The 25,577-nt window shown below is 50.6% G+C and overlaps 3 protein-coding genes across 8 annotated transcripts in view; 2 read left to right on the top strand and 1 right to left on the bottom strand.

Moving 5' to 3' along the window:
- The window catches only part of Galns (galactosamine (N-acetyl)-6-sulfatase), a 31,537-nt gene extending 18,155 nt beyond the window's left edge, over positions 1 to 13,382 (top strand). For 4 of the 6 annotated variants that reach the window (XM_005345803.2, XM_013354810.2, XM_026778732.1 and 1 more), the window contains 5 exons: positions 994 to 1,130; positions 1,810 to 1,912; positions 6,574 to 6,695; positions 9,384 to 9,501; positions 12,500 to 13,382. In XM_005345803.2, coding sequence (XP_005345860.1) covers positions 994 to 1,130; positions 1,810 to 1,912; positions 6,574 to 6,695; positions 9,384 to 9,501; positions 12,500 to 12,586 — 567 coding nt within the window. In that variant the 3' untranslated portion in view covers positions 12,587 to 13,382. The remainder of the gene's footprint in view (positions 1 to 993; positions 1,131 to 1,809; positions 1,913 to 6,573; positions 6,696 to 9,383; positions 9,502 to 12,499) is intronic. The other 2 variants (XR_001229485.2, XM_026778731.1) reach the window with 2 other exon arrangements.
- Positions 13,383 to 13,444: 62 nt separating this feature from the next.
- Aprt (adenine phosphoribosyltransferase) lies at positions 13,445 to 16,762 on the top strand. Its single transcript, XM_005345801.2, has 5 exons — positions 13,445 to 14,700; positions 14,824 to 14,930; positions 15,944 to 16,077; positions 16,205 to 16,283; positions 16,380 to 16,762. The coding sequence occupies exons 1-5, from the start codon at positions 14,621 to 14,623 to the stop codon at positions 16,520 to 16,522; spliced, it is 543 nt and encodes a 180-aa protein (XP_005345858.1). The 5' UTR covers positions 13,445 to 14,620; the 3' UTR covers positions 16,523 to 16,762.
- Positions 16,763 to 17,432: 670 nt separating this feature from the next.
- Positions 17,433 to 23,602, bottom strand: Cdt1 (chromatin licensing and DNA replication factor 1). The gene is made up of 10 exons (XM_005345800.3): positions 21,877 to 23,602; positions 21,246 to 21,389; positions 21,016 to 21,167; positions 20,343 to 20,540; positions 20,105 to 20,250; positions 19,864 to 19,964; positions 19,156 to 19,344; positions 18,749 to 18,901; positions 18,465 to 18,666; positions 17,433 to 18,172 (listed from the first exon to the last, which is right to left on the bottom strand). Exons 1-10 carry the CDS (start codon positions 22,090 to 22,092, stop codon positions 18,012 to 18,014), a joined length of 1,662 nt encoding a protein of 553 aa, XP_005345857.1. The 5' UTR covers positions 22,093 to 23,602; the 3' UTR covers positions 17,433 to 18,011.
- Positions 23,603 to 25,577: the final 1,975 nt, after the last annotated feature.

Here is a 25,577-nt window from a genome sequence, read left to right as displayed (position 1 = left end):
GCTGAGCTCCTTGGACACTGACCTTCCCAAGCCACAGAGGTCAAGAAAAAGAGATAAGCACACTCCCTGTCTCCAGGACAGAAGTACTTAGAGCTCAGTGTTACCAAGGAGGCAGAGCCACAGAAGACCCCCCAATCACCTATTGACTGGGGCTGCCCTTGAACACGAACAGAAAACAAAGACTCTTCCCACAGAGCTAATGCATCTACAGATGGACAGTAGTGGGTCCCGCAAGCGCCCCTGGCTCTCTTGGAACTTCTGAGTGGGAAGAGCAGGAGGCAGCACCATTTGGGTTGGTTCCTCTCCACCTGACTTCCTTGCTACTTCTGGGACTTTCCTGGCCTCTGCTCTTTTGATGTGCAAAGCTCATTGTAGCCTTCAGGTGTCAAGTGTTAAAGTGAACCTTGCCTACTCTCTTGGGGCAGCTGAGCCTTGAAAGGTGGGACCCTTGTGGTGTAAAGAGCCAGGAGGAGGGATTGGAGATAGCTCAGCAGTTAAGAGCACTGGCTGCTCTTCTAAAAGACCTGGGTTCAATTCCTGGCACCTACATGGCAGCTCCTAACTGTAACTCCAGTTCCAGGAGATCTGACACTTTCACACAGACATACATGCAGACAAAACATGAATGCACATGACATAAAAATAAATTATTTAAAGTGAATAAAAAATAAATTATAAAAAAAAAAGAGTCAGGAGGAGCTGCTAGCATTCTGGGTCTAGCTATGACAGCCGATCCACATGTAGCGGGGCATGAATGTGACCTGACTCTGGGTCAGATATGCAGTCTAAATCCCATTTACCACCCAGGAGCCCCGTGACTTCACTCAATCCTGGCCGTGCCCCCCCCCCATGGTATGTGGCAGATATGTACATGTTGGAGCATGTGTGCATACCTGCTGACCCAGAGGAGAACCGGGTGTTCAGCACCTCAGGCTCCAGCCCCCCAACACCACCTGCTCAGGACGCCTCAAAGGAGTACTACATCTATTTCAGGTCAGCCGCCAGCTGGGAAGCATCATGGACCTCTTTACCACCAGCCTGTCCCTTGCAGGCCTGAACCCACCTAGTGACAGGGTAATCGACGGACTTAACCTACTCCCCACCATGCTCCAGGGCCACGTGATGGACAGGTTGGTACTACACAGCATCCTTTTCAGCCCCAGCCCTACCTCCCTTGCTCCCACTCTTCAGGATGGGGCCCAGAGCTGCTCACAGGCTATAACGTCCTCATTGACTAGCTATGACCCATACGGAAGGAAGAAAGTATACATGTGAGAACAGAGGGAGACAAGATGGGACCGGGGGACCTCGTAGCTAGACCCTTGTATGCGCCTGGGAAGGAAACCAGCCTGGGTCCATTGGGACACTGGGAAACCCTGACTCTTAAGGAAAGCATCTTAAGGCTTGGGAGGGGGGCTTCTTCCAGTCCCAGACCCATCTGTTTTCCAAGAAGGAGGATCATTGTCACCAGTTCAACTCCTTTGCCAGCCCAACCTCCTAAGGCCTGGCTTTGCCTCACCAAAGGCCAAAACAAACAGGGAATGACTTGGGTCAATCCCTATAGCCTTGTTGGCTACCACACACACACATACACAGTGCCATGTGGGTCCCCAGGACCTTATGCTTGCTAGGAAAGCATTCTGCTGAGCCACTCACCCCCACCCCTCCTACCTTTTGCACTTATGAGACCTTAGTACATCTTTGAAGTATTAGCTGATGCCCGCATGGGCAGCTCACCACTCCCCAGCCAGAGCCCCACACATGAATACATGGACTTGGTCATGATTCTTTCTCTCCTCAACACAACAGGCCCATATTTTATTACCGTGGCAACACACTGATGGCAGTCACTCTTGGCCAGTACAAGGCCCACTTCTGGACTTGGACCAACTCCTGGGAGGAGTTCAGACAGGTACAGGCCCCTGAGTACAAGCCTGGGAGATTCCTGGAGAACCGTGATTTATCTACTTCTAAGCTACCACCAGGGGAGGTACCATGGCCCTACAGCCTCCCTTCTTCGTGTGGCCCTGTGGGACCTACCCATTCTCAGTTATCATGTGTAGGTATCCAGGGATAAAGGCTAGGCACATTTCTTTCTCTCCTGTGTGATTTGGGCTCCCTAGGAAATGCTAGGGGTATATGAGAGGTATCCCACAGAGAAAGACACTAGGGGACAAATACTCTCCTGGAACGTTCTACCTTCATAGGAGGTCTTCAGAGAGCACAAGGCCCAGGTTCAGGCAGAGCGCCCCACTATCTACCATGCCCCTAAGCCTCTCCTTAGCGCCCCATTTCTTGCTCCTTCCAAGACTGGCCGCATGGGTGGTGGCCTACCCAAGCCCAGATGCTAATACCCACAAATGGCAGCACCCATATCCACATCTTTGTGCCTGTTCGCGATCTGAAGGTGAAGTGCCACCCCACATATAGCTTAGGCTCCTGCTGGCTCCTTGGCCCATGCGGGGCTGCCATAGGCCTTCTGTCCTGCAAGCTGCTGGACCTACCTCCTCCATCCCCTCAGGCTTCCCAAGGTCTTTAAACACTTGAAAACCTACTAATGTGCCTTAATAGGGAAGACATTTACTTAATGAAAAACCCAAATACTAGAACATTCTGAACCAACTAGGAAGCAAACCACAAATGTCTCAGCTCAGGAGGCTCCAGCTATGCAGGGCTTTGGGCTGGGCAGGATGCCAGGCTTAGATGGGCAGGTAAACAGCATATACCCAGGTGGGCATGTGGCCATAACTCAAAGGCATGACTCCCCAGTGCCTTGTTTAGAAGTTTTGGGCAGCCTAGGATAATGTCCAAAACCCATGTTTCATCCATCCCCTTTCCGACCTCAGGGCGGTCCTAAACATTGGCCTGCCATGCCATTGACACTGTGTTCTAGTCAGGGTTTCTGTTGCTGTGATGAAACGCCACGACCAAAAACAATTTGGCTCCTAGCCTACTCCAGTCACGTCAAGAGACCAGGGTCCATCAATCCCACCCTCTTAATCTTAAATTGAGAGGCCCATGTTACATAGAGACCTGAGGTCTATACAGTGGGTCACCTGTTAAAGGTTACAGCTAGGCCCAGAAGAGCCAACATCAGTCTTGGGTTTACCTGATGGACCCAGGCCCTCACGACCCTGGGCCACTAACATAGGCCCTGGTTTCTTGGCCTTATGTTACCTGCATAGTTTTGCGGGTCAGCCTGTGGAGGACTCATGCTGTCACAAGCTCCTCTGCACCCTGTACATGGTGCTCTTATTTCAGATGCTAGGGTCTCCACAGGCTGTTTTGAAGCTGAGGAAGAATCCCACGAAGGACAAATTCATGCCATCTGAGCTGCCCCTGGGACACAAGTCCACGGGCTGGAAATCATGGGTCTGCTCACTGTCCCCTCCTGATGGCAAACACATAGGGAGAAGGCTTATTTAGAGTCTATTGGCCGTCCACTAGGGTCCCTCTGTACCTTGGCCCCACTCTTGCTCTAAGGCCAGGCCTGAGGGAAAAGTTCCTGCACCTTATAAGCCTCTCCGCCGACACAGCAATCCAATCAGACCAAATCAAACTGAATTAGAAAAACCCTAGGTTTAATGGGTAAAACACTCCTGGATGATCTGCGTTTCCCCTCCCCCGCCCCAGGAAGGAGATGGGGAAGAGAGATCAAAAAAACATGAGTCTGTTTTCTGGAGGGCAGTTTAAACCCTGTGGTGGTGGTCTTGAGCATCTCTGGGGAAGGGGTCATCATTTGATGGGCTTTCTGAGATGCAGCAGGGTTTGGAGAGAGATGAAGAAGGGGGTTTGGGGTAGGACTTCCACCAGAACATCTCAGACTCTTTGGCTATATGGATGCCAGGGGTCAGGGTGGAGAACACCGAGGCTATTATAGCCTGCACATTCTACTCCAGGTCACTTGAATGGCTAGCCTGCTCCACTTCCTACTTGGTCCTGGGACCAGTGGAACCCAGGATTCCTTGGTGTGATTGTCCCATATAGACTAATAGGCAGGTCCTCAATACAGTGACAAGTAGGCCCTACCCTTTGGTGGGAGCTTTAATATCCCTTCCTCGCAACCCAGTGCTAGAAACCAGCCAGGCCTGGTGAGAAGTGAGGAGAAAATACAGAGATGGACAAGGGTGCCAGACCCATTTGGAGCAGGGTTTTTTGTTTTGATTTGGTTTTTCCGAGACAGGGTTTCTCTGTGTAGCCCTAGCTGTCCTGGAACTCACTTTGTGACTAGGCTGGCCTCAAACTCAGAGATCTGCCTGCCTCTGCTTCCCTCCCAAATGCTAGGATTGTGTGTGCCACTGCTACCCAGATCTTTTTGTTTTGTTTTGAAACAGGATTTCTCTGTGTAGCCTTGGAGCCTGTCCTGGCACTTGCTCTGTAGGTCAGGTTGGTCTTGAACTCACAGAGATCAGCCTCCCAAGTGCTGGGATTAAAAGTGTGCACCGCTACTTCCCCAGCTCTTTTTTTTTTTTCTTTCTTTTTTAATTAGCTGATTTTTTTTTTTTTTTAAATTTAAACTGCAGCTGTTCTGAGTTCCCAGGATCTGGCTTTTAGAACTGAAGCCCAGCTAGAAGGGGAGGGTTGTTTTTTTAAAGGCAAAAGGTCACAATCCGCCCCCTGCTAACGTGAGCTTCTGCAGGTGTGAGAACAGCCCAGGTCTTTTGCATTCATTCCTGGAATTCCTGGCATTGTCTTAACAGCCTCAGATTGCTCAGTGGACTAGCTTCAGACCTCAGCTGCTACAATACCTGAACCTTCACCATCAGAGGGTTTGTGTCCCTCACCACCTCTGCACACTCACTGTTTGATTTCCAGCATCCTGCCTGTGCCGTCCATCTGTGCTTCCAGAGCCAGACCAGAGTCCAGCTCTATGGGGCGATAAAGCCTAATGCACAACACGGGGACTTCCCTGCCAGTGCCCCGGGGTGAGGCGCTCAGACAACGCAGCTGTAAGAGAGCTCCTAGACCAATTAGCGGAATCTTAATTAAATAGCTTATTTGATTTGCATCCAAATTATAATTTATGTGCTCCATCTAGACTTGGGTACTTCTCCACTGTTTAACATTTTCATCCTAACAGCGGTGGCTCCCTGCTGTGCAGTGTTTGTTTGTCCCCCTGGCAGGGCCTCCAGGAGGCCCAGATTCTGGAGCCCACTTTGATTGGAAGGTAGCCTGTCCTTCCAGCCTCCAACTTGTCTCTTCAGCTCAGTGCACATGGAACTTCATAGCCTATGGCCTCCCTGCTTTAAAAACTGTCCACTGTACAACCATCACAGGGGTTTATATAACTGCACACTGTATCACCATCACAGGGGTTTATATAACTTCACACTGTAACACCAGCACAGGGGTTAGAGACATATGTTAGTGAGCTGCACTGCATGCATTGCACTTTTCAGTCCAGCCACCATGTCAAATGTGAACAGTGTTGTCTCTCACTGTCAACATGGCTGGCACTAGGGCTCCTGAGTCACGGTACTTAGAGTAAGCTCCTGCCTCACAGTTCTGTCTAGGACTGTTGGAGGCTTGATTTGGAACATTCCCCATTCCCCATCAATGCACCCTAAAGAGTAACCAGGAGATCTGGGAGGGAAGGTCGAAGGCAAAAGACAAGCTTGCAGAAGGGAACCACTGTAGTGGAACCAAGCTGTGACTAGGAGAGATAGCTTCAGCAGCCGAGTTATCCCACAAGAAGCCTTAGGGGTTGGCTCCACGCTGCATACATAAGTACTTGTTCAGCCTTCTCTCTGTACTTCTGAATGCAAAAATCAGGGTTATTTGTAGTCTGTGCTCTTCTCTTGAGTCTCTTGGTCACAGCTGTTTGTAGCCTTCAGCTTCCATGTTCAGCTCTGGGTCTCTCAACTTTCAAGCAAAAGGTCCTTCCTCTCTGGTCTAGTGACTCATCCTGACTCATCCCCTTCTGAGAGGCTCACTGTTCCCCCTGGCCACACATTGAGAGCTTTTTTATTTTATGTACATTGGTGTGTTGCCTGCGTGCATGTCTGTGTAAGAGTGTCAGATTCCCTGGGACTGGAATTTACAGATAGTTGTGAGCCGTCATGTGGGTGCAGGGAATTGAACCTGGATCCTCTAGAAGAGTAGCTCTTAATCGCTGAGTCATCTCTCCAACCCCACACTGAGAGCTTTATGGCGTTCTCAGGAGCGCTCCTCTGAACCAGTGGTCAAAGTCAAGATATGGAACTGCCCAGACTGTTTCATTTTGTTTTGAGACTCTCATGTAGCCCAGGCTGACTTCAAACTCATCATATTCCTACTTCTACTTCCTAAATGCTGGAATTCCAGCCTAACTGCCTAGGCTACTGTAAAGAGCTTTTTCCCATAAAAGGGTACAGGAAAACTTGGGCAGATACCCAGAGTGAGCTGCTGAGCAGCTGTCAGCCTGAAGCCTTTCCCTTCAACCAGGTGGCCATACTGTACCCGACCCCAGTCCACCAATGAACACTGCGGCACTGGGTATGGAGGATGTGTGAGGAACAGGACCAGCAGGGCATCTCCTGCAGCATGGGCTCTGGCTCTAGGAGGCTCACTTGGTCTCTATGCCTCTCGTTGCAGGGCATTGACTTCTGCCCTGGTCAGAATGTCTCAGGAGTCACAACCCATTCCCAGGAAGAACACACGAAGCTACCCCTGATCTTCCACCTGGGACGTGACCCAGGGGAGAGATTCCCGTTCAGGTGAGGCAGGGGCAGGGTCTCCACGCTCCAGAGGAGACACTGGCCAGCCAGGCCAAAGGTGAGAACCACATCTGGTGGTCTGTCTTCCCTGGAGTTACTCCTCTGGTCTCAAAGGAGTATGTATGTCTTTGTAAGGACATGAACCACACAGAGGGATGGAACCAGAACTCTAGGCGCCCATCTAAGGCTGATATAGAACCTACCAATTCCCAGAAAGCTACATTTCCACCTTGAGCCTTGCTCTCTGGGAGCTCCCTTCTTGCTTTCCTTTCCTGGTTGCTTCTCATCTCTGCCCCTTGTAGGTCCAGTCCACTGACAGCCTGCAGCAATGGGTCCTATATTCTTAGTACCTTCAGGGATGGCCAAGGACAGGAGTGAGGGATCCAGGCTTAGGATATATCTGTCTGCACTGAATAGCCCTCGGACTGACAGGAGGGAAAGAGAGTGAGGATGTTCAGGGACATGAACCTAGATTCTTGAGTAAAGTGCTTCAGGTGATATCCAGCATCCTGGAGCTGAGGGTTTCTAGTGGTCCCCACTGGCTACCCACAGTGAACCAGTTCTGGTGAGCTAAATGGCCACTGCAGGGTTGAAAGGACACTGCTCCTACCTTCCCCTATTCTCAGCGAGATTTGAACATCACTGCGCACACAGTCAGTGACTGGCATCACATCCACCAAACTCCAGATGTACTAACAACACCGAAGCCAACTCAGGCCCAATTCACTCTGCTTCTCCCCGGAAGGCTAATGGCTCTCTTAACAGGATGGTAGGTGCCTAGGGTCCTGGAATACAAGTCCTGTGTCCTATAGCACTCCTGCCAGATTGGAAGGAACAGCCTTCTCAGTGACAGGCTAGGACTTGGTAATAGATTATAAAACAGAGGACTTTAAGACACCAGGAAGGTCCCTAAGACTGCTCCTACATCCTGTGTGAGTAGCTCTCTGTCTCCAGCACCTCAGAAGGCAACCTTTTGAAAATAGGGTCTTGTAGATATTGTTAAGGTCAAGATGACAATGAAGTCATCTTGGAGAGTGGTGGGGCATTATTCTGAGAGAAAAGGGACAGAGACATCAAGTGGGGGAAGACTGCTTAAGGACTAAGCAGAGATGAGCCAAGGGGCTGGGCCGGGCAGGAAGGTGCCTCTCAGGTTCTCTAGAGGGAGTGTGGTCATCTGCAGTGCCCCAACTTCAACCCTCTGGCTTCCAAACTGCCACCGTGGGGAGCCTCCTTTCCTTTCTTCAGGCAGAGACTGGTATTTCCTCAAGACCCACTAGCACATGAATGTCATGAACCATGGGAGCTCTGTTGATAAGGGATGTTGGGGTTTCAGGCTTGACTGGCTGACCTATAAGATAAGTGCCTATGTAATTGACCACCACTGGCCTCATGTCCTCGGGATCAACCCAAGGTTCACGGTGTCTTTTAGTGATGCCCCTGCTTCATTTACCCACATCTAACTTGTGCTGAGCAGTTTGGGTCCTTGGGGAATCTCTCATCCTGAGATGCCTCTTCCCCAGGACATAACTGCGCCCCAGGAGCCTAAGTCCTCTTTCTAGGAGGTTGCTGTACTAGAAGTGGCCCTGCTATCATCAGGGAGCACCCAAATCCAGCACAAGCTTGGAGGACAGCCTAAGCCTCTGAAGGCCTTCAGGCCCCTTGAGGGTCACAGTGATGGTTGGGATACTTGCAGGGTAGGGAGCTTGTGGTCATCTTCTCACCAGTCATCCTGAGACACAAAGAAACCTGAGGACTTGGTTCACATGCAGAATTCTCTCTGTCCATGGCTTGTCAGAGTCTGAGTTGCAGATAGCTGAGATTCGTCTGCAGCCTGAGCTCGGCACCCTGCATGTACACGGCCCCAGGCTCTGCCCTCTTTATTCCATTGTGAGTATATCAGTGGTGTGTGTTGTACGTCACACAGTGAGTGTGCTATGGTTTGCTTCACACTCAGCTAAAGATTCCCTGACAGTCCAGCAGATGGCTGTGCGGTTTTTCAAGACAGGGGTTCTCTGTGTTGGAGCCTGTCCTGGAACTAGCTCTGTAGACCAGGCTGGCCTCGAACTCACAGAGATCCATCTGCCTCTGCTTCCCGAGTGCTGGGGTTAAAGGCATGCACCCAGCTCCATTAACCTTAGTAAAAAATGAATCAAATGCTGGAAGCTTGTGCTGGAACTTTAGGGCTGTATGTGTTTTCTCTCCATCTGTACCTGATTCCTTTTCAACATAAGACAGTTCCTTCTAAGGAAAAAGCATGTGTCATATGTGTATATGTTTCAGAATAGTACCCACTGCTGTGGCAGTTCTTGTGGAGAAGCCCAGTCTCCGACCCACACCACTGGGTTCTCATCACACACAGGTCATGTTGGCAGTAACAGAGGAGGACTCGCTGCCATGGCTCAGCTTCCTAGGCCCTCATTTCCCTCCCCTTGTGAAGTCTGACAACAGGAGAGCAGCTCACAGTACAGACAGCTGTCCAGGGAGGCTCATGGTGGGAGCCTGTAGCCCACTCTGACTTCAGACTGCCACCCTTGCTCTTCCCACCTCTAGAGACCAACACGAGGTCTCAGGTTTTCCAAACTAGACCACTTCATGTCCTAGAATGTCTGTGAACCTCCTGAGCTGCCTGCCAGGAACAGATTGACCTTGGACACAATAGCCATGTAACCAGAACCACCTTCTCTCTAGCTTTGCCAGTGATGAATATCAGGATGCCCTCAGCAGGATCACCCCGGTTGTCCAGCAGCACCAGATGTCCTTGGTCCCAGGACAGCCCCAGCTCAATGTGTGTAACCAGGCTGTTATGGTGAGTGGTCCATGCATGCATGCATGCCAGGGCTTGCCTGTGCTTGACTACGTGTGCTTGTCCCATGCCATGAGGACACCTTGGCTCCCTGTACACATGCAACTCAGCCTGGCAAGGTGCATTCAAGCACCAAAATGGAAATCATTGTTCCGGTCAGTATGGGAGGGAAACACACAGTATCCCATTACTGCTGAGGACTATTGGAGGGTGAATAGCCTTGTTCAGGTCCGGGCACAGCCTCCTGTTGACAGAGGTTTCTGTCCTGCCCAGTCCCACAGCTGTTCAGTCCCCCCAAAAAAACATACAGAGGTCTACATTAATCATAAACTTGTTGGCCTATTAGCTCAGGCTTCTTATTAACTTTTTTTATTCTAAAAATGATTGGCCCAGTAGCTTGGGCTTCTTATTAATTAATTCTTATAACTTAAACTAGCCCATTCTTGTCTATGTTAGCCATGTGGCTTGGTACCTTTTTTGGCAGGCAGTCACATCTTGCTTCTTCTGCATCTGGGTCACTACTACAGACTCAAACTAACCTCTTCCCAGAATTCTTGTTGCCCCACCTCTACTTTCTGCCTGATCGCTGTCGCCCCACCTATACTTCCTGCCTGGCTACTGGCCAATCAGCATTTTATTAAAAATAATATAAGTGACAGGATAAAAGGCCATTGCCCCACAGCACTCCCCCCCCTTTTAAAATAAGAACTCTGAATCTAATATCCTTTGTTTAGCTTTCTTCCTGACCTTTATCCATAACAACTTGTAATCAACACTCTAAACAAGAAAAACATCCATAGTCCATTTTTTGGGAATGTGGACGTAGTTTTCTAGGCTACTTCCTCCTGATTAGGGATGCTGATAATCTTATGGGGACCTAAAGAAAAATTTGAATTATGGTCAAGTCCTAACTGGAATATTCTGTGAGGCTTAATCATCTCAGCCAGCAGTCTTGAATCTGTTCTGGATGTAGAACTCATCTGGGCCATCTGATCCTATTGGAGACTTTTCAGGGGGTCTTCCTTGATCAAATCTGATTTTTCTTAACCCACAATGAATCCACAGCCTCCCATTTCCTGTGGAAACAAAAGCAAAACCTCTTCTCCAAAGTAACATGTCTTTTGACTTAAAATTTGAAGTCAAAGCATTTTCAAAATATATATGTTCTATTAATCTAGCAGCATTTGTAATCAAGTGTCTTTTAGCAGCTGTTGCTTCTTCCTCAGCCATCAAACCATTCAAAGACAACACAATAACATTCAGTATCCAGACTCTCTATGTATTTTTCATCTTTGCATGGCTTTATTTTAAACTCTATTTCTTCTATTTTTATTTTTTAATTTTTGGTTTTTTGAGACTAGCTTTCTCTATATATCTTTGGCTGTCCTGACACTCAACTACATAGACCAGGTTGTCCTTGAACTCACAGAGATCCACCTGCCTCTGCCTCACAAGTGTTGGGATTAAAGGTGTGCGCTACCACACCCAACTACTCTCTTTCTTTTTTATTTTAAGGACTTTATCCTTTTTCTTTTCTCTCCCAAGCCTACATGTATTTTTAAACACACTCTAAACTGTTTAGAGTTTTTTTTTCCCCATCTGAATCTATCTTTACTGTCTATCTCTCTTTCTCTGACCACATGAGTCTTTAATTTGCTAAGCCATATGGCTAGGACTAAAGTGGCTTTGACAACTGGATCCACCCCATTCCTTAGCTTTCTGAGAGTCTAGCTTCATGGCAGAGGTACTGGCAGGAGCCATGTTTATTGCTACAACTCTGTGGAGTTTCAGAGTTCCTACTACCACCAAGAAGCTTGCTGTCGGCTATTCATAACACCATTTAAGTGTTTTGTGGTGGGGCCTCTTAAAAGGGCTGCAAAGTTTTTTCAGTTAAAGCTGAGTCAGGAAGCCTCTCTTAAATGAAACACATTTGCCTCTAGCTAACAGAGCCCACCTGAGAAAATGCTGCTACCAAGAAGCCATGTTTAACTCTGTTCTTTTTGTGTCTAGAATTCCTTCTAGAACTCTCTCAGGTTTTAAGTGGATTTAATTATCCATGTTGGCCCCAGCCTCCTCTGAGGGTCTCACTGGGACCAACTTCTTAACTGCGTTCACAGACTGGTGCCTGTGTTGCTGGTTATTGTTAAACTCCTTCCTAGGGGAGATGGAAACATCTACCCCTCCTCCTAAAGTCCCAATAACAAAGGGAGGTACATCCCACCAATGTTTACTCTGGGGAACCAAAGAATGCATAGGCTTTCTCATAGGACCCTGGATGAAGAGTTAGAGGCAGGAACATGGAAGAGGAGGGGGTCACTTAAAGCAGCCATGCTGTAAAGTCTGTAGCCAGCAAGGATGACTCCCCATTGCTATGTCAATAGAGCTCCCTCCTATGTACTCTAGCCCCTCCCCAAGCCCCCAAGGTGTGACATGTCCTGAGCAGGCCTGGAACTGGTTGAGCCAATTGAAAAGCAGGGGTCCTGCTGGTGGGAGACAGCCGCCTACAAAGCTTGTGTCTTAAGTTGCTGGGCTTTTGTAAAGAGTCAGGAGGGTGAGGAAGAGGCTGGCCATCTTGGAAATTCATCATCTATATCACCTAGGCATAGAGCCCCTGTGTCTGTCTGTCTAGCTAACAGGGAGTCTAACTCCTTCCTAGTCTCCCTGTGGCATAGCAGCCTCTTTTTCCTGGCTCCCCCACTTGTAAGCTGCCTGAGATGCAGGCAGTTGGGTGCAGTTCTACCCCGAGGCTTCCCTCACTGGGCCTCACTTTCCTTGCTACTTGCTTTCCGATTGCAACCCCACCAGCCACCCCCTTGTCTTAGATCCAGAGCTGCTGCTTGAAGAAGGTCCTGGGGCTCCACATTGCTGGGATTCTGGAAGGCATGGAGATGGCCGTGTCTGTGCACTCTGGTCAAGTGGGTGGGTGAGGCGGAAGGGCCACATCTTGTAACTGTGCCCAGATTGAATAACTGAGTTCATTTTGTTGAATTTCATTTTCTAGAATTGGGCACCACCAGGCTGTGAAAAATTAGGAAAGTGTCTGACACCTCCTGAGTCTGTCCCTGAGAAGTGCTCTTGGTCCCATTAGCCAAGATCGGAATCTCCAGCCAGCCCTGCAAGTGCCTAGAAGGCTTTGGCCTTGGGATTGATGGGCAAAAGAGACCAGCTGTCCTCTGCCCACCCACCACTGGCTGGCTGGCCTCTGCAGCCAGTAGCAAGGGTCCAAGGCTGCATATACTGGAGACCTGATCCGGAGTCTGCTCCCTCGCACTGCAGCCATCTTCCCAGCTGGGTACTGAAAGAGAAGTTCTTAGTGCCCTGCTGGCCTTGACCATGACCCAGTGCTGCAGCCCAGGGTCTGAAGAGCTGTCACTTTGTCTTCTCACTGTGCCTGCAGATATTTCAACCTTGGTGTCGTCGACAAAGGTGAAGATTTCAGTGCTGTGCCAAGGAGCCACATCTACCTGGGCATCAGTCCTCACCCCCATGTCAACTTCCTGGAGTGACCGCCCCCCTTTTCCCACCGGCTGCAAACAAGAGACAAAGATATTTCATTGTCTGGTCCAAGGCGAGGTCAGTCACTGCCCCCAAGAGACAGGAAGATGACATCCTAAATTTCTGGCTCTGGCTCAGCACACTATGGGACCACTTCTGCTGTACCTGCCTCCTGTCATGTGCAGGCTACAAGATATAATCTCTAAACCCCTTCCCTGAAGGCTCATGGGAGTTGTCCATCCTGAACAAGTTCTCACATCTGTGCAATGACTGTAGTGCCGAAGCTGAATTGTGAAGGTTGGAAAATGATAATGAAGAGAGATTGAGAGAATAAATTCCCTTATAATAAATTATTCTGTTCCAAGAATAAATGAACAGGAGATGTGTTAGGCTGGCTTCGAACTCAGAAATCCGCCTATAGCTGCCTCCTGAGTGCTGAGATTAAATGTATATGCCACCATGCCCACCTATCCTGGTATTTGGAATAGAGATGATGGGAGACATTGTACATTAGATGGCCCATGTGCCTGTTGTATGAACTTCTCCTGGAGAGACATAAACATCTGTGTGCCTCAGATAGAATACCAATGACAGACCAAAGGAACCATTGGGTCCAATGAGCTCATTGATTACAGGAGCATGGATGACCCCAAAGCAGCTCCATCACCCTAACTGAAAGTCTCAATCCAGCATGGATAACAACTTCCCCTTCAGTTAACCTTCCGTGTGTGTGTGTGTGTGTTTGTGTGTGTGTGTGTGTGTGTACTCTAGCACCTCCAGAGACCACCACAAATGGAAGAATTGCAGCAGGCAGGGAGGTGGGAGTGAGGAAGAGATTAGTTGGGATCTACTAGACCCTCCTCACACCCTCTCCTTTGACAAAACATAACCCTAATCTGAACGATTTCTTTTGAGTAATAACAACCCCATTGAAGATGATAATGCTAACTCGGAGGACAGTCTTCCAATCACTACCTGTAGACCCAGGTACTATGCTGGGCAGGTAGAGCCCAGTCTTCTGTCCAGATCTTCTGGTCCCCTCCCCAAAGCGAAAAGGATACATCTTGCTGCAGAAGCACAAGAGAGTCTGTGGCCCTACCCCCACCTCCACCCCGAAGTGCTACCCTGCTTTTCCCCTCTACTCCAGGCCATCCATAATTCACTTGCACCTCTGGACCTGAAGCTATCCGCCAGCTCCCTTCCAGGCTAGTGGGAAAGCAGGGTTGAGTCTCGGTCACCTCACACTGCATGCTGGAAGCACAGTACACTCCAGGTCCAGAAGGCGGGCCCTGGGAAAAGCGGGACTGAATAGGCAGGCATGAGGGAGCCAGAACCCAAAAGGGTACCAAGGCTCGTATCCTTTTTCCACCCAGAAATAACCCCAGGCTTTCAATTTGATGTCACCTAGGTTTCGAGCAAAAGTGCTACTTCCTGCCAGAGGCCAACCCCCCCTCTCGGCTCCCAGAGGCCCCACCCCCTCACTTGCTGCCCCTCGTGCAGGACCACTCCCTAAGGACGCCCCGCCCCAGAAGCCCCGCCCACCGAGGACGCCCCACCCTTGTTCCCGGACAGGCGTGACTCGGTCTGCTTACACTCCCTCTGCCCTTTCTCCCTCCTGCACGCGGCTATGGCGGAACCTGAGTTGCAGCTGGTAGCGCGACGCATCCGCAGTTTCCCCGACTTCCCCATCCCCGGCGTGCTGTTCAGGTGAGGTCACGAGCCCGCGAGGCGTTGGCGCCCTGCGCTCGGCTCCCGGCGCAGGCGCGTGGGCAGTCGTGAGGGGGATCTTGCTGGGCCTCCGCTCCCCACTTCGCCCGTCCTTGTTCCCAGGGATATCTCGCCCCTCCTGAAAGACCCCGACTCCTTCCGAGCTTCCATCCGCCTCCTGGCCAGTCACCTTAAGTCTACACATGGCAGCAAGATCGACTACATCGCAGGCGAGTGGCCACGCTAGGCCGTGCTGGTTCCCCACTGTCCAGGCTTCCCTCCGTCTTCCCTCCGCCCCTCTTTCTTCAACCCCTGACCCTCCTTTAGCAATCTGTTCTTACCTGCCTTAATTTCTTGTTGACCCTGGATGATTACTGCGTCTCCCACCCCTGCTAGGTCCTCTGGCCTCAGTGTCTGTTCCTATTAGAGATGGACTCTGCTCTGTCCATGTTCAGGGCCAGACCTTCCTCTTTAAGAGCGGGAGGTTGAGCAGCCTGACGGCAGGACTGTAAGGAGCATATGTGTGCTTTGAGAACTTTGAAGAAGGCCTTGGAACCTCCAAATGGACCGCCTTGCTAGGGGTAGTCACTTGCTAGATGCTAAAAAATGCATAGCCTTGCGACAGAAGGAGAGTCTGGTAGCCTCAGGGGCTGCTTATCCCTCAGGACTATAATGGAGTGTCTCTCCTACACAGTCTGGGTTGATCACCTGTGGTGTACCAGGCTCCATGATTGGGCTTCAGAAACACCCTAGGATTGCTGAATGTCCACCAGGGGAGTCAGACATGACCCAGATGGTGAGAACTCCAGACAAAGAGTGACCCTGACAAGTACTCAGAGGCCTCCCCAGAGGTGACCCATCTTGTACCCTGTACTACAGATAAAGTGCTGCATTTGAGAGGTGTCAAACGGGGTGGTGGCAGTACACGCCTATAATCCCAGGAGGCAGGTCTCTGAGTTCAAGGCCAGCCTGATCTACAAAGCAAGTTCCAGGACAGGCTCCAAAGCTACAGAAGAACCCTGTCTCAAATAAAAAAGAGGTGGCAAAAGTGTAGGTGTCCCTGAGCTATACAGAAGGCAGATTAACACTCCCAAGACTAAGAAGCTACCCAGCAGCCATCAGCGCCTTCTAGCTATAGCTAGTAAGACCTAGTATTTCTGGCCAGTACTGTTCTCTCAATACTAGGTCTCTTGGAAATCCCACACCCCTCAGCTCCAACAACACCCCTCTCTCACCCTAACAGGCCTGGATTCCAGGGGCTTCCTGTTTGGCCCCTCCCTCGCTCAGGAGTTGGGCCTGGGCTGTGTGCTCATCCGAAAGCGTGGGAAACTGCCGGGCCCCACAGTGTCAGCCTCCTATGCCCTGGAGTATGGCAAGGTAGGTGGGTAGCTGTCTAGGAGTCAGTGTGGGAAAGTTTGAAACCCGTTTTATGCCACTAGGAAATGTGGAAAAGCTAGGGGTGGTGGTCACTTGTTAACTCCTAGACTCTATTTCCTGTCTGCAGGCTGAGCTGGAAATCCAGAAAGACGCCTTAGAACCTGGGCAGAGAGTGGTTGTTGTAGATGATCTCCTGGCTACTGGAGGTGAGAGCCACGGGTTTCAAGGGGACAAGCTCTGTCTGGGATGCTGACTCAGCAAAGAGCCTTACTACGTTCTCTTCCCTTGTCCCTTCACCCCAGGAACCATGCGTGCTGCCTGTGAACTGCTGGGCCAGCTACGGGCTGAGGTGGTGGAGTGTGTGAGCCTGGTGGAGCTGACCTCACTGAAGGGCAGAGAGAAGCTAGGACCAGTGCCATTCTTCTCTCTCCTGCAATATGAGTGACAGATGGTGGAATAGTTGCTGTACCCCAGCACCTGCGGCCGGACAGTGGCTCAGCCTCGCCACCTAAGTGACCTTTGTAAGCCACCAGCTGCCCTTCCTGTGACTGTTGATTTTGCTGGTCAGCTGGTCACCATGGCTATGGACCACTTGGGTCCTTGCATTTTTCTATATGTGCTGAGTCCTAGAGCAGAGCTACTGCAGGCTACAACACAGCAAGATTAATAAACATTTGGTACATAAGGTTCTTCCTGTCATCTTGCTGCACGGATCACATAACACAGCTGCCTGGCAACTCCGGCCCAGTCCAAGGCAAGGACAATACCTGCTCCAATCCCAGGCAATCCGTAGGACCGAACACTGTCACAGGACCAGAAAGGGAAATCAGAAGTCTCTGTATCCTCCCACCCCCAGCAAAGGGTGACTGGGGGGCGGGGGGCAGGTGGTGGCTATGTCACTTTGTGGACCTCATCACAACAGGTAGGCTCAGTACAGAAGCTATAGCCTCTAGGAAGTTTTCTGGGCTTTTAGAACCAAAATGGAGACAGTGGACCAAGGGCATAGTCCAGTCACTACCTATCTAAAATCCTATTTTGAGGCCAGGTGGTGGTGGCACACACCTTTAATCCCAGCTCTTGGGAGGCAGAGGCAGGTGGGTCTTCTGTGAGGCCAGCCTGATCTAGGGAGTGAGTTCCATGAAAGCCAGAGCTGTTACAGAGAAACCCTGTCTCGAAACCCACACCTATTTGGTTGAGCATCAACAGCAGTGGGTCTGGGGTAAGAGAACTAGCCTGGCATGCGCTAGGCAGGCACTCTGCCACTGGTCCACCCCCAGAAGATTGTTCTCACCCAGGTTTTTACTGGCCCGGTCTTGCAAGTTACAGAAGAAAACACCTCACAACAGTGGGCATCATTTAAAGGTATTTTATGGTGTGACCTGTTCAGCTTGATCTTGGTAGCACTTTTATTTAAATATTACAAGACTATATTAAAAGTCAAGATTAACAGTCACATCCAAGGCCATAGGAATGGAACAGAAGCTTAAAAAAAATCTTCATTTTCATAAATTTTGGTCTCAAAACCTATAAAATTATTTTCATTATATATAGAAGGCCCAATTTCACTCTGCCATTCAGAGCTCACTGTCCTTGTGAAATCTGGCCAGAAGTCCAAGTTTCCCGTGTGGGTCTTAAGGCTCTAATCAAGAGAGTAGCTTTAATGAGCATGGAGGAGCAGGCTAGGCTGGCCAGGGGCTCCCACCTGGACCGACAGTACCTGGAACTAGACGAGTTAGACATCCAACATCCTCTGCTCTCACAGTTTACTTCCCCAGCAACCACAAAGAGCTGGTTCTGGGGTACCCCAAAGCCGCTTTATGAGAGCCATGGGCACAACCGCTGCCCATACTGGCAGTAAGCCTGTGGCATGGGGGGGAGGGAGCTCAAGTGCGTTGTTCTGATCAAGAGAACAGACCATCAGGCGAAGAACTCAGTCACAGCCCTTCAGTGTGGACACGCTGGGTCAGCCTTGCAGTGAGGCCAGCTAGGTCAGCAGCTTTGTCCAGCTTGATGTAAGTGTCCGTGCGAATGCGATGCAGGCTGAGCCAGTCTGGCAGCAGCTCAGCTAGGAGCAGCACGTGCTTCTCCATCTCCCCTGCAGAAGTGCATTGTGAGTTTAAGCACAGTATCTGGATGACTTGCTCAGCTCACTTACCCAACCTGGTACCTTACACCCCTCAACATGGCCTTTCTCAAGGCTTAGCCACTGCTGTGGCCTGGGGGTTCCCAGGCACTGCTCTCAAACACCAGGGGAATGAACAACAAGGGGAAGACACACATACTCCAAGGCAAACAAACTGTCTCTGGTCAGAAATGGACCCACTTCCTTGCCAAGAACACAGTGAGCATGACTATGCCCAGCCTCCCCCATCTTGCTCTGTACAAACCTGAGCTCAGGGCAGCTTGGCAACTGTCCACCATCCTTGCACAGACCACCTCCATAGTGAGTGCTGGCTTGCGTTCAGACACAAAGACACCACGCAACACCCGGGCTAGCTCTGGCAAGCGCTCTAGCCGCTGCAGCCGAAGCTCCTGTTCCGGGCACCGTGTCATCTGTGCCAGCTGTTTCTGGACCTCCTTGGCCCTTATCTGCATGAAGTGGGTCAGCAACACATGGTTACCAAGGCGCCCGTCTGGTCACCAAGGCCCCTACCTATTACCCAGGACTTACCCGCTCCAGCAAGGCCTGAGACACACCCTTCAGAGCACTGGGAGAGGCGGCTGGTGGGGTGGCTGGTGGAGTGGCTGGGAGTGCTGGACTAGAGGATCCAGGGCTTCCAGGCTCAGTCGAGCGCAGGACTAGGTTACTCAAGGCCCTCTCCATCTGCAGAGTAAGCACAGGTCAGATGTCAAAAACAGTGACTTGTGAGGGGAAGCCCTTTGCCCTCTCCAGGCCAAGTTCCCAGCATACACAGCCAGCTGAGCTGCTGCAGTTGGTGTATGTGCGTCTGAGAAGGTCGGGGCACATCTTATTTCTGTGCCTTTAGCTGAGAAAGTAAGAAGCAACGAACCCAGAGACACTCAGCTGCTACCTCCATACTACCTGAAGGGATGAAATCAGAGGCTAGAGAGCCTCACCTTGGGTGACATCAAGTTGCGGGCTCTGGCCAACACCTCCTGGGCGGTGGTGAGCTTCTCTGTGACAGGAGGCTGGGGCAATTCGGCGGGTTCAATATCGGGCACTTCATCCACATTGAAGCGTGGGTGCCAGCGTGTCAGTTGGTCTTCAGGCACAGCCATGGGGGGGTTCAATGAGGCGAGGAAAGCCTGGAGGAAAGGAGAGCATTGGGCTACGATTCAGTCCCAGCTAGAAGCCCTCGCTCGGCCTTTCTGTGCCTAGGTAGAGAGCCAGGTATAAAGAGGCACGTTCTTAGCATGATATAGGCATTGTTTTTTTGTGTTTTTTTTTTTTTTTCCCGAGACAGAGTTAAGCTTTGGAACTAGCTCTTGTAGACCAGGCTGGCCTCGAACTCACAGAGATCCCCCCTGCCTCTGCCTCCGAGTGCTGGGATTAAAGGCGTGTGCCACCACGGCCCGGCTAAGCATTGTTGACAATGACACTAGATCCCTCTCAGGGTCTCAAGGTAATCTGAGCTCTCCAGCTTTTGGGTTCCAGGCAGCTCTGTCCCAACTCCGGCCTATAGTGCAGAAGGTATCAGCAATAAAATCAATCCTCCTCACATTCATTTTAAGATAGCCACGGCAAGGGACTAAGAGGAACCTTTGTGTTTGCAGTCAGGACTGTCACTGAACCCGCTCAATGGCTCCACAAACGCCAGCACTCACCTTGTGATGTTCCTTGACTCGGTCCACCAGGTTCTGACGGAAGACCTGTCTGCGCTGCAAGAGGCACGAGGCTGTGAGCTGGGTGGCACCACCACCACCCTCTGCAAGAAGAAAACATGGTGAGCCCAGGCCCGTCCGGCTGCCCACCCATGAGGGAAATCCAAAAACTAGGCCTGACAACAACCATTTCACCCACAAGCCCAAGGTGAGCGAGCCCACCAGGGCCTCGCCAAAGACTCACCCGGTTCCAGCAAGGGTTCGATGGTGAGTTGGTAATCCGATCTCTTGATGCTGTCCTTGAAAGTGGGGACATTGCATTCCTGGCGGAAGCAATATGATGTGGGATACACGGTTTTGATCTGGCCCACATTGCGCTCTTCGAAGCGCCTACAGAAGAAAGAGGGCTGGGTCAGAAGGATCACGCAGACTGGCATTAGACTTCGGGGGCAACCAAACCCACTCTCTCCCACACCACACACTTGCGCATCATGTCCTGGACGCCTTGTTTGACTTTAGCAAAGGTCACGGTCTCAGACCGATTGTGAAGCATGCTCACGATGGTATCCATGCTTCGGAACATCTCGGCCAACACTTGATACTTGTAGGGCAGGACGAGGCCAGGGGGACCGGGCTGGGCCAGGGCATGGAAGCGCTGGTAGGCAGGGACTTTCTCGACACTGTAATGGGAAGCAGTCTCATTATGCCAACAAACCACACAATTGACCCTACCCCCACCAACAGACAACAGGACAGCAGAGCCAGAACCTCAGAACTCCCAATTTGCAAAGTCCTTGAGGATCTACTGCCGTCTGTGAGGACAGCATCAGAAAGGGACAAGCAGTAGCCTGCTCCCTACACCTGCCTGCCCAGCACACTCAGCCTGGGGAGACAGGCACAGCATCCATACTGCCCCCAGTACTTAGAACGAGCCAGAGGCAGGAGTGACCACGTCCTTTTCAGGTGGGGGACAAGGGCACAATGCTGGTGAAGAGTAGACTGGTGTATCTATGTCTAGACAATCTGGCTCTCAGTGCCCGGAGGCACACTAATTGTCTCCCTGCAAGTCATGGCACCCAGGCCACCCACCCCGGTACTGCAGTGCCCCCCCAACAGCCTGTCCTCCCCTGGACCTTGTGGCCACCTAGGACTCACCATGGTTGCTCTGTAGGCTCCTTGGCATCTGATGTACAAGACTTCACAGCATTCTCCTGAACTCTGGCCCTCAGGGCCCGAGCTTGGGCTCCCAACTTACGTGCCCGCCTCAGGCAGGACTGGAGCTCAGAGACAGAGTCCTTTGAGGGGACCTAGGGACACAGGCACTGTTAGTTCTACCAGTTATTCGTAGCCCTGCCCACAGCCCACCCTCAGCCCAGCCTCCTTACCTTGTCCTGCTGCTGAACTGTGGCAGAAAGGCCTGGACCTTCTGAAACAGCGGTGCTCTTTATTCTCTTGACAGGAGATGGCTTTACTGGGGATCCAGGGTCTGCTGGAGGGCTGGGGCCAGCTGGGGAACTGGGGCAGGAGTCCTGATAATTAAGAAGCTACAGATCAGTATACTGGGGTGGGGTGGGGGTGACCTGCTCAGCAGGAAGAGCACTGGCCAGAAAAGCCAGAACCAGGTGGTCTCGGTTCACTAGACCCTGAAGGCTGGAGCCAGGCTGGGGGGAGGGGGGGGTCTGTCATCTGAGGCGTCTAATGACACAGGCAAGATCCACCTGGTCTGTTGAACCTCTTCTTCCTCGAAGCAGCTTTCAGGCCTGGCTCTCTTGTGTTTTCTCTCCATTTCAGAAGCTCCAGCCCAATTCTTTGCGCAACAGCCACCCCCAACTCCTGCCTGCTGCAGTCTCCCAGCAAACCCAGGTCTGGTTCCTCTGGGGAGAGAAAGGAGTCCCCAGGCTGCAAAGAGACTCTAATCCTCCTTCAGTCTTAGCTCCCAGTCCCCTGCCTCAGTGCCCGATAGTCAGGGTTTCCTCTCCTGACCAGGGATCCTCTGGGGTCCCACGCACGCCTTACCAGTCCAGGAAGCTGCAGCCTCCGGCGCGCGGGTGGCGCGGGGTGGTCGCTCCCGGGTTCGGTGGAGGGACGGGCGCGCTTGCGGCTGCTGCTCCGGGTCAACTCACTGGGCACAAGCCCACTGGGGCTTGGGGTGAGACAGACCGACTTGGTCCGCGGAGCGGTAAGGCCCGGGCGACGGCGAGCATAGAAATCAGTAACACGACTTTGCGCCATGGCGCCAAAATGCTAGTTCCCGCGGATTTCGCGCGGTTTTCGCGGCCTCAGCCTTGCCCCGCCCAGACGCGCGCATACTCCAGAGCATGCGCGCTAGGATACACCAAGACGCGCAGGCGTCACGCCGGGCCACCTCCGGGCCGCGGTTTTGGGTTGAGTTAGCGCGCAATTAGGAGCGGCCCCAGGCGGGTGAACAGGAATAGGTTGGACTCTTGACCAGTGGCGGGCTGACGTGCGGCGTGGCACATGCGCTGTCCGTCATTTACGCGCGCTAGTCTGGCTGTGGCGCGTACGGCTCTCACATCCACGTCGCGCGCTGCTCGAAGTGGGGCGGCTGCGAGCCAATGGCTCCTGGCCCGGCAAACAGGCTGTCTGATGGAAGAGGACGCTTCTGCTCCTGTTGATCATATTTGCAGAATAATAGTCTGGTCTCGCATGCCAGCAGCGTAGCTGAACCAGAGTCACAAGCAACTGCTGAATATCTGGTTCCAGGCGCGCGATGAGTCTACCCAAGACGGCCCACGCAGCCGAACAGGCCCCAAAAGCATTTCTCTTGCCACATCCGGGCTGTGGAGTGCAGAGGTCGGCTCTGGGAGGGGCTCCAGGGCAGGAAGCGGCCTAGAGGCTTGGGAAATCAGGAAGGCGACGCAGAAAGGACTGATTTCTTCAGTCACTGCCACCCAATGCTCCCCCACACTCCTGGAGGGAATGACCATGCACACGATACTGTCATTTTGGGCAAAGGTGGCTTCCTAGGGGGAGGGAGGACATACAGGGAGGGGACAGAGCAGAAGCAGAACTTGGGAGACCTGGAAAGCAGTAAGGACAAGCAGCACTGAAGGAGAGTTCCCAGGAGGCCGGGGCTGTGCAGTCCAGAGCATCAGTCTAAAATGTATCTGCAGCCGTGGGGTAAAGGACCTGGAGTAGTGGAAGTTTTTGAGACTTGATGCTTGCACCTCATGAGTATGGTATACCTTGGAGCCTCACAGCCCGCGTCCCTTCTGGATGCTTCCCTGCAGTCATAGTAACCATTCTGTCTTTGTAAGGCCACCCCTGGAAAGTAGGCCTTTGGGATGACACAGCATTGGAGTCTCACAGGAAATCTTGACTTGTCTCAGTGACAGGACAAAGCCAACTGTCTCCTGGCAGCGGCTGATTAGATAAGTGACCGCGTGGTTGAGCCAATCAGATGTTCTCCTAGGATTAGCGCTGCTCTAGGGTAGGAACCGCCCACCCTCCCTTGTGCAGTGGCCTCTCTTACCATACTGTATGGTGAGAACCAGCAAACAAGTGTACCTCCACAGGAAGCGCCAAGCACAGCAACTCCAGCTCTGGGTTTTGAAACAGTTTCCCTATGTTTTCTTCTTGCAGTGATGAGGAATGAAACCCAAGGCATTATACTACAAGACAATAGCATGCTACCCTCCGAACAGTGTCTTTTCCATGAGGGATTTTTTTTTCTTCCTTTCTTTTCTTTCTGTTTTTGGTTTTTCAAGATAGGGTTTCTGTGTGGAACAACCCTGGCTATCCTAGAACTCAGTCTGTAGACCAGGCTGGTCTCGAACTCACTGAGGTCTGCCTACTTCACACTCCTGCCATGGCCTTCCCACCAAGGTGAACCTTCAGGCTGGACCTTCAAACTGGGAGGCAAAACAAATCCTTAAGTTACTTTTATCAGGTACTTTGTCAAGGCCTCTTCCAATCTATGAAGGCTTAATTAAAACATGGTCATAAAAATCAGTCAAAATCCCAAGCAGAGGCCGGCAGATCTCTGTGAGTTCAAGGCCAACCTGCTCTACAAAGCAAGTTCCAAGACAGCCAGGACTGTTACAGAAAAACTCAAAAAAGAAAAGAAAAGAAATCAAAGATGGGTATGATGGGAAGCAGAAACTCGTGGATCTTCATAAGTTCGAGGCCAGTCTGGTCTAAATATTGGGTTCCATGTCAGCCAAAGCTACATAGAGAGCCTTTTTTTTTTTTTTTTTTTTCCGAGACAGGGTCTCTGTGTAACCTTGGCTGTCCAAGAGACCCACGAGGCTTGATTAAATCCCTTTGAAAAGGAAGGAGTCTGGTTTTTTTTAGTCCATGGGTTTTGTTGTTGTTGTTAAGAAGTTTACAAACTATCAACTTCTGAAGACTTTTAGATAAGAAGGAGGCAGGCAGCTTCTCTGCACTGAAAACACAAAATACACGCAAGCCCAGCAAGCGTTTTCCATTTCCAGTCCATCAGAAGATATTCAAGAACTACAAAAGAGGCCAAGCATGGAGCTTCAGGTCTGTAATCCCAGCATAAGGCAAGCAGAAGTTGGAAGCTGTGTAATTTAGTCGGACCCTGTCTCAAAGTGACAGCCTGGAGAAATGGCTCGACCATTAAGAGCACTGGCTGCTCTTCCAGAGGACCCATCCATTTTCCTGCAAAATTCAAGATGCCGTTATTTTTTTCTGCTGTGTAGTACTCCATTGTATAAATATGCCACATTTTCCTTATCCATTCTTGGGTCGAGGAGCATTTAGGTTGTTTCCAGGTTCTGGCTGTGACAAACAAAGCTGCTATGAACATAGTTGAGCACATGTCCTTGTGGCATGATTGAGCATCCTTTGGGTATATACCCAAAAGTGGTATTGCTGGATCTTGAGGAAGGTTGTTTCCTAATTTCTGAGAAATCGCCACAATGACATCCAAAGGGGTTATACCGGCTTGCACTCCCACCAGCGATGCAGGAGTGTTCCCTTTTCCCCACAACCTCTCCAGCATAAGTTGTCATCAATGTTTTTTTTTGTCTTTTAATTTTCTTTCTCAAAGTTTATTTAAGTGACTTAAAAATTATACATGCCATTGGGGGAATCTTGTATTTGTTTTGATACATATATATAGTATAATGCTTATATATGTATATATAGTATGTACTATAACAGCAAATATACTATACATCATATGCATATATATGCAAACATAATGTTATATAATATATACATTACACATAATATTATATATAGAGTATAATGTTTACATCTGGCTAGGCATATTTATCCCCTCAAACATTTACCATTTCTTTAAAGTGAATTTTTTTTGAATGTGTAATATATCTTTTAATTTTCTTTTTTAAAAAAAAACATTAAAAGAGGGCTGGAGAGATGGCTCAGTGCTTAAGAGCTCTGGCTGCTGTTTAGCCTGCAGGTCCTGAGTTCAATTTCCAGCAACCACACAGTGGCTCACAGCCATCTGTAATGAGATCTGATGCCCTCTTCTAGCCTGCAGGTATACATGCAGGCAGAACACTGTATACATGATAAATGTTTTTTTTTTTTATCTTTCAAAGTAAAGCTTCTACAGTGAATTTTTTATTTTATTTTATTTTTTTTGTGTTCATTATTTTTTTTTAAATTTTATTTATTTATTAAGGATTTCTGCCCCCTCCCCGCTACCGCCTCCCACCTCCCTCCCCCTCCCCCGATCAAGTCCCTCTCCCTCATCAGCTTGAAGA

This window comes from Microtus ochrogaster, chromosome 4 (genome assembly GCF_000317375.1).
Source record: "Microtus ochrogaster isolate Prairie Vole_2 chromosome 4, MicOch1.0, whole genome shotgun sequence".
NCBI lineage: Eukaryota > Metazoa > Chordata > Mammalia > Rodentia > Cricetidae > Microtus > Microtus ochrogaster.
This window is presented reverse-complemented; position numbering and strand designations above follow the sequence as displayed.

Coding starts and splice junctions, on each gene's coding strand:
- Aprt (XM_005345801.2), top strand. CDS start 14,621: ATGGCGGAACCTGAGTTGCAGCTGGTAGCGCGACGCATCCGCAGTTTC. Junction 16,078..16,204: donor ATGCCCTGGAGTATGGCAAG/GTAGGTGGGTAG, acceptor TCCTGTCTGCAG/GCTGAGCTGGAAATCCAGAA. Junction 16,284..16,379: donor TGATCTCCTGGCTACTGGAG/GTGAGAGCCACG, acceptor CCTTCACCCCAG/GAACCATGCGTGCTGCCTGT.
- Cdt1 (XM_005345800.3), bottom strand. CDS start 22,092: ATGGCGCAAAGTCGTGTTACTGATTTCTATGCTCGCCGTCGCCCGGGC. Junction 20,251..20,342: donor GTCCAGGACATGATGCGCAA/GTGTGTGGTGTG, acceptor TTTCTTCTGTAG/GCGCTTCGAAGAGCGCAATG. Junction 19,965..20,104: donor CGAACCCTTGCTGGAACCGG/GTGAGTCTTTGG, acceptor TTCTTCTTGCAG/AGGGTGGTGGTGGTGCCACC.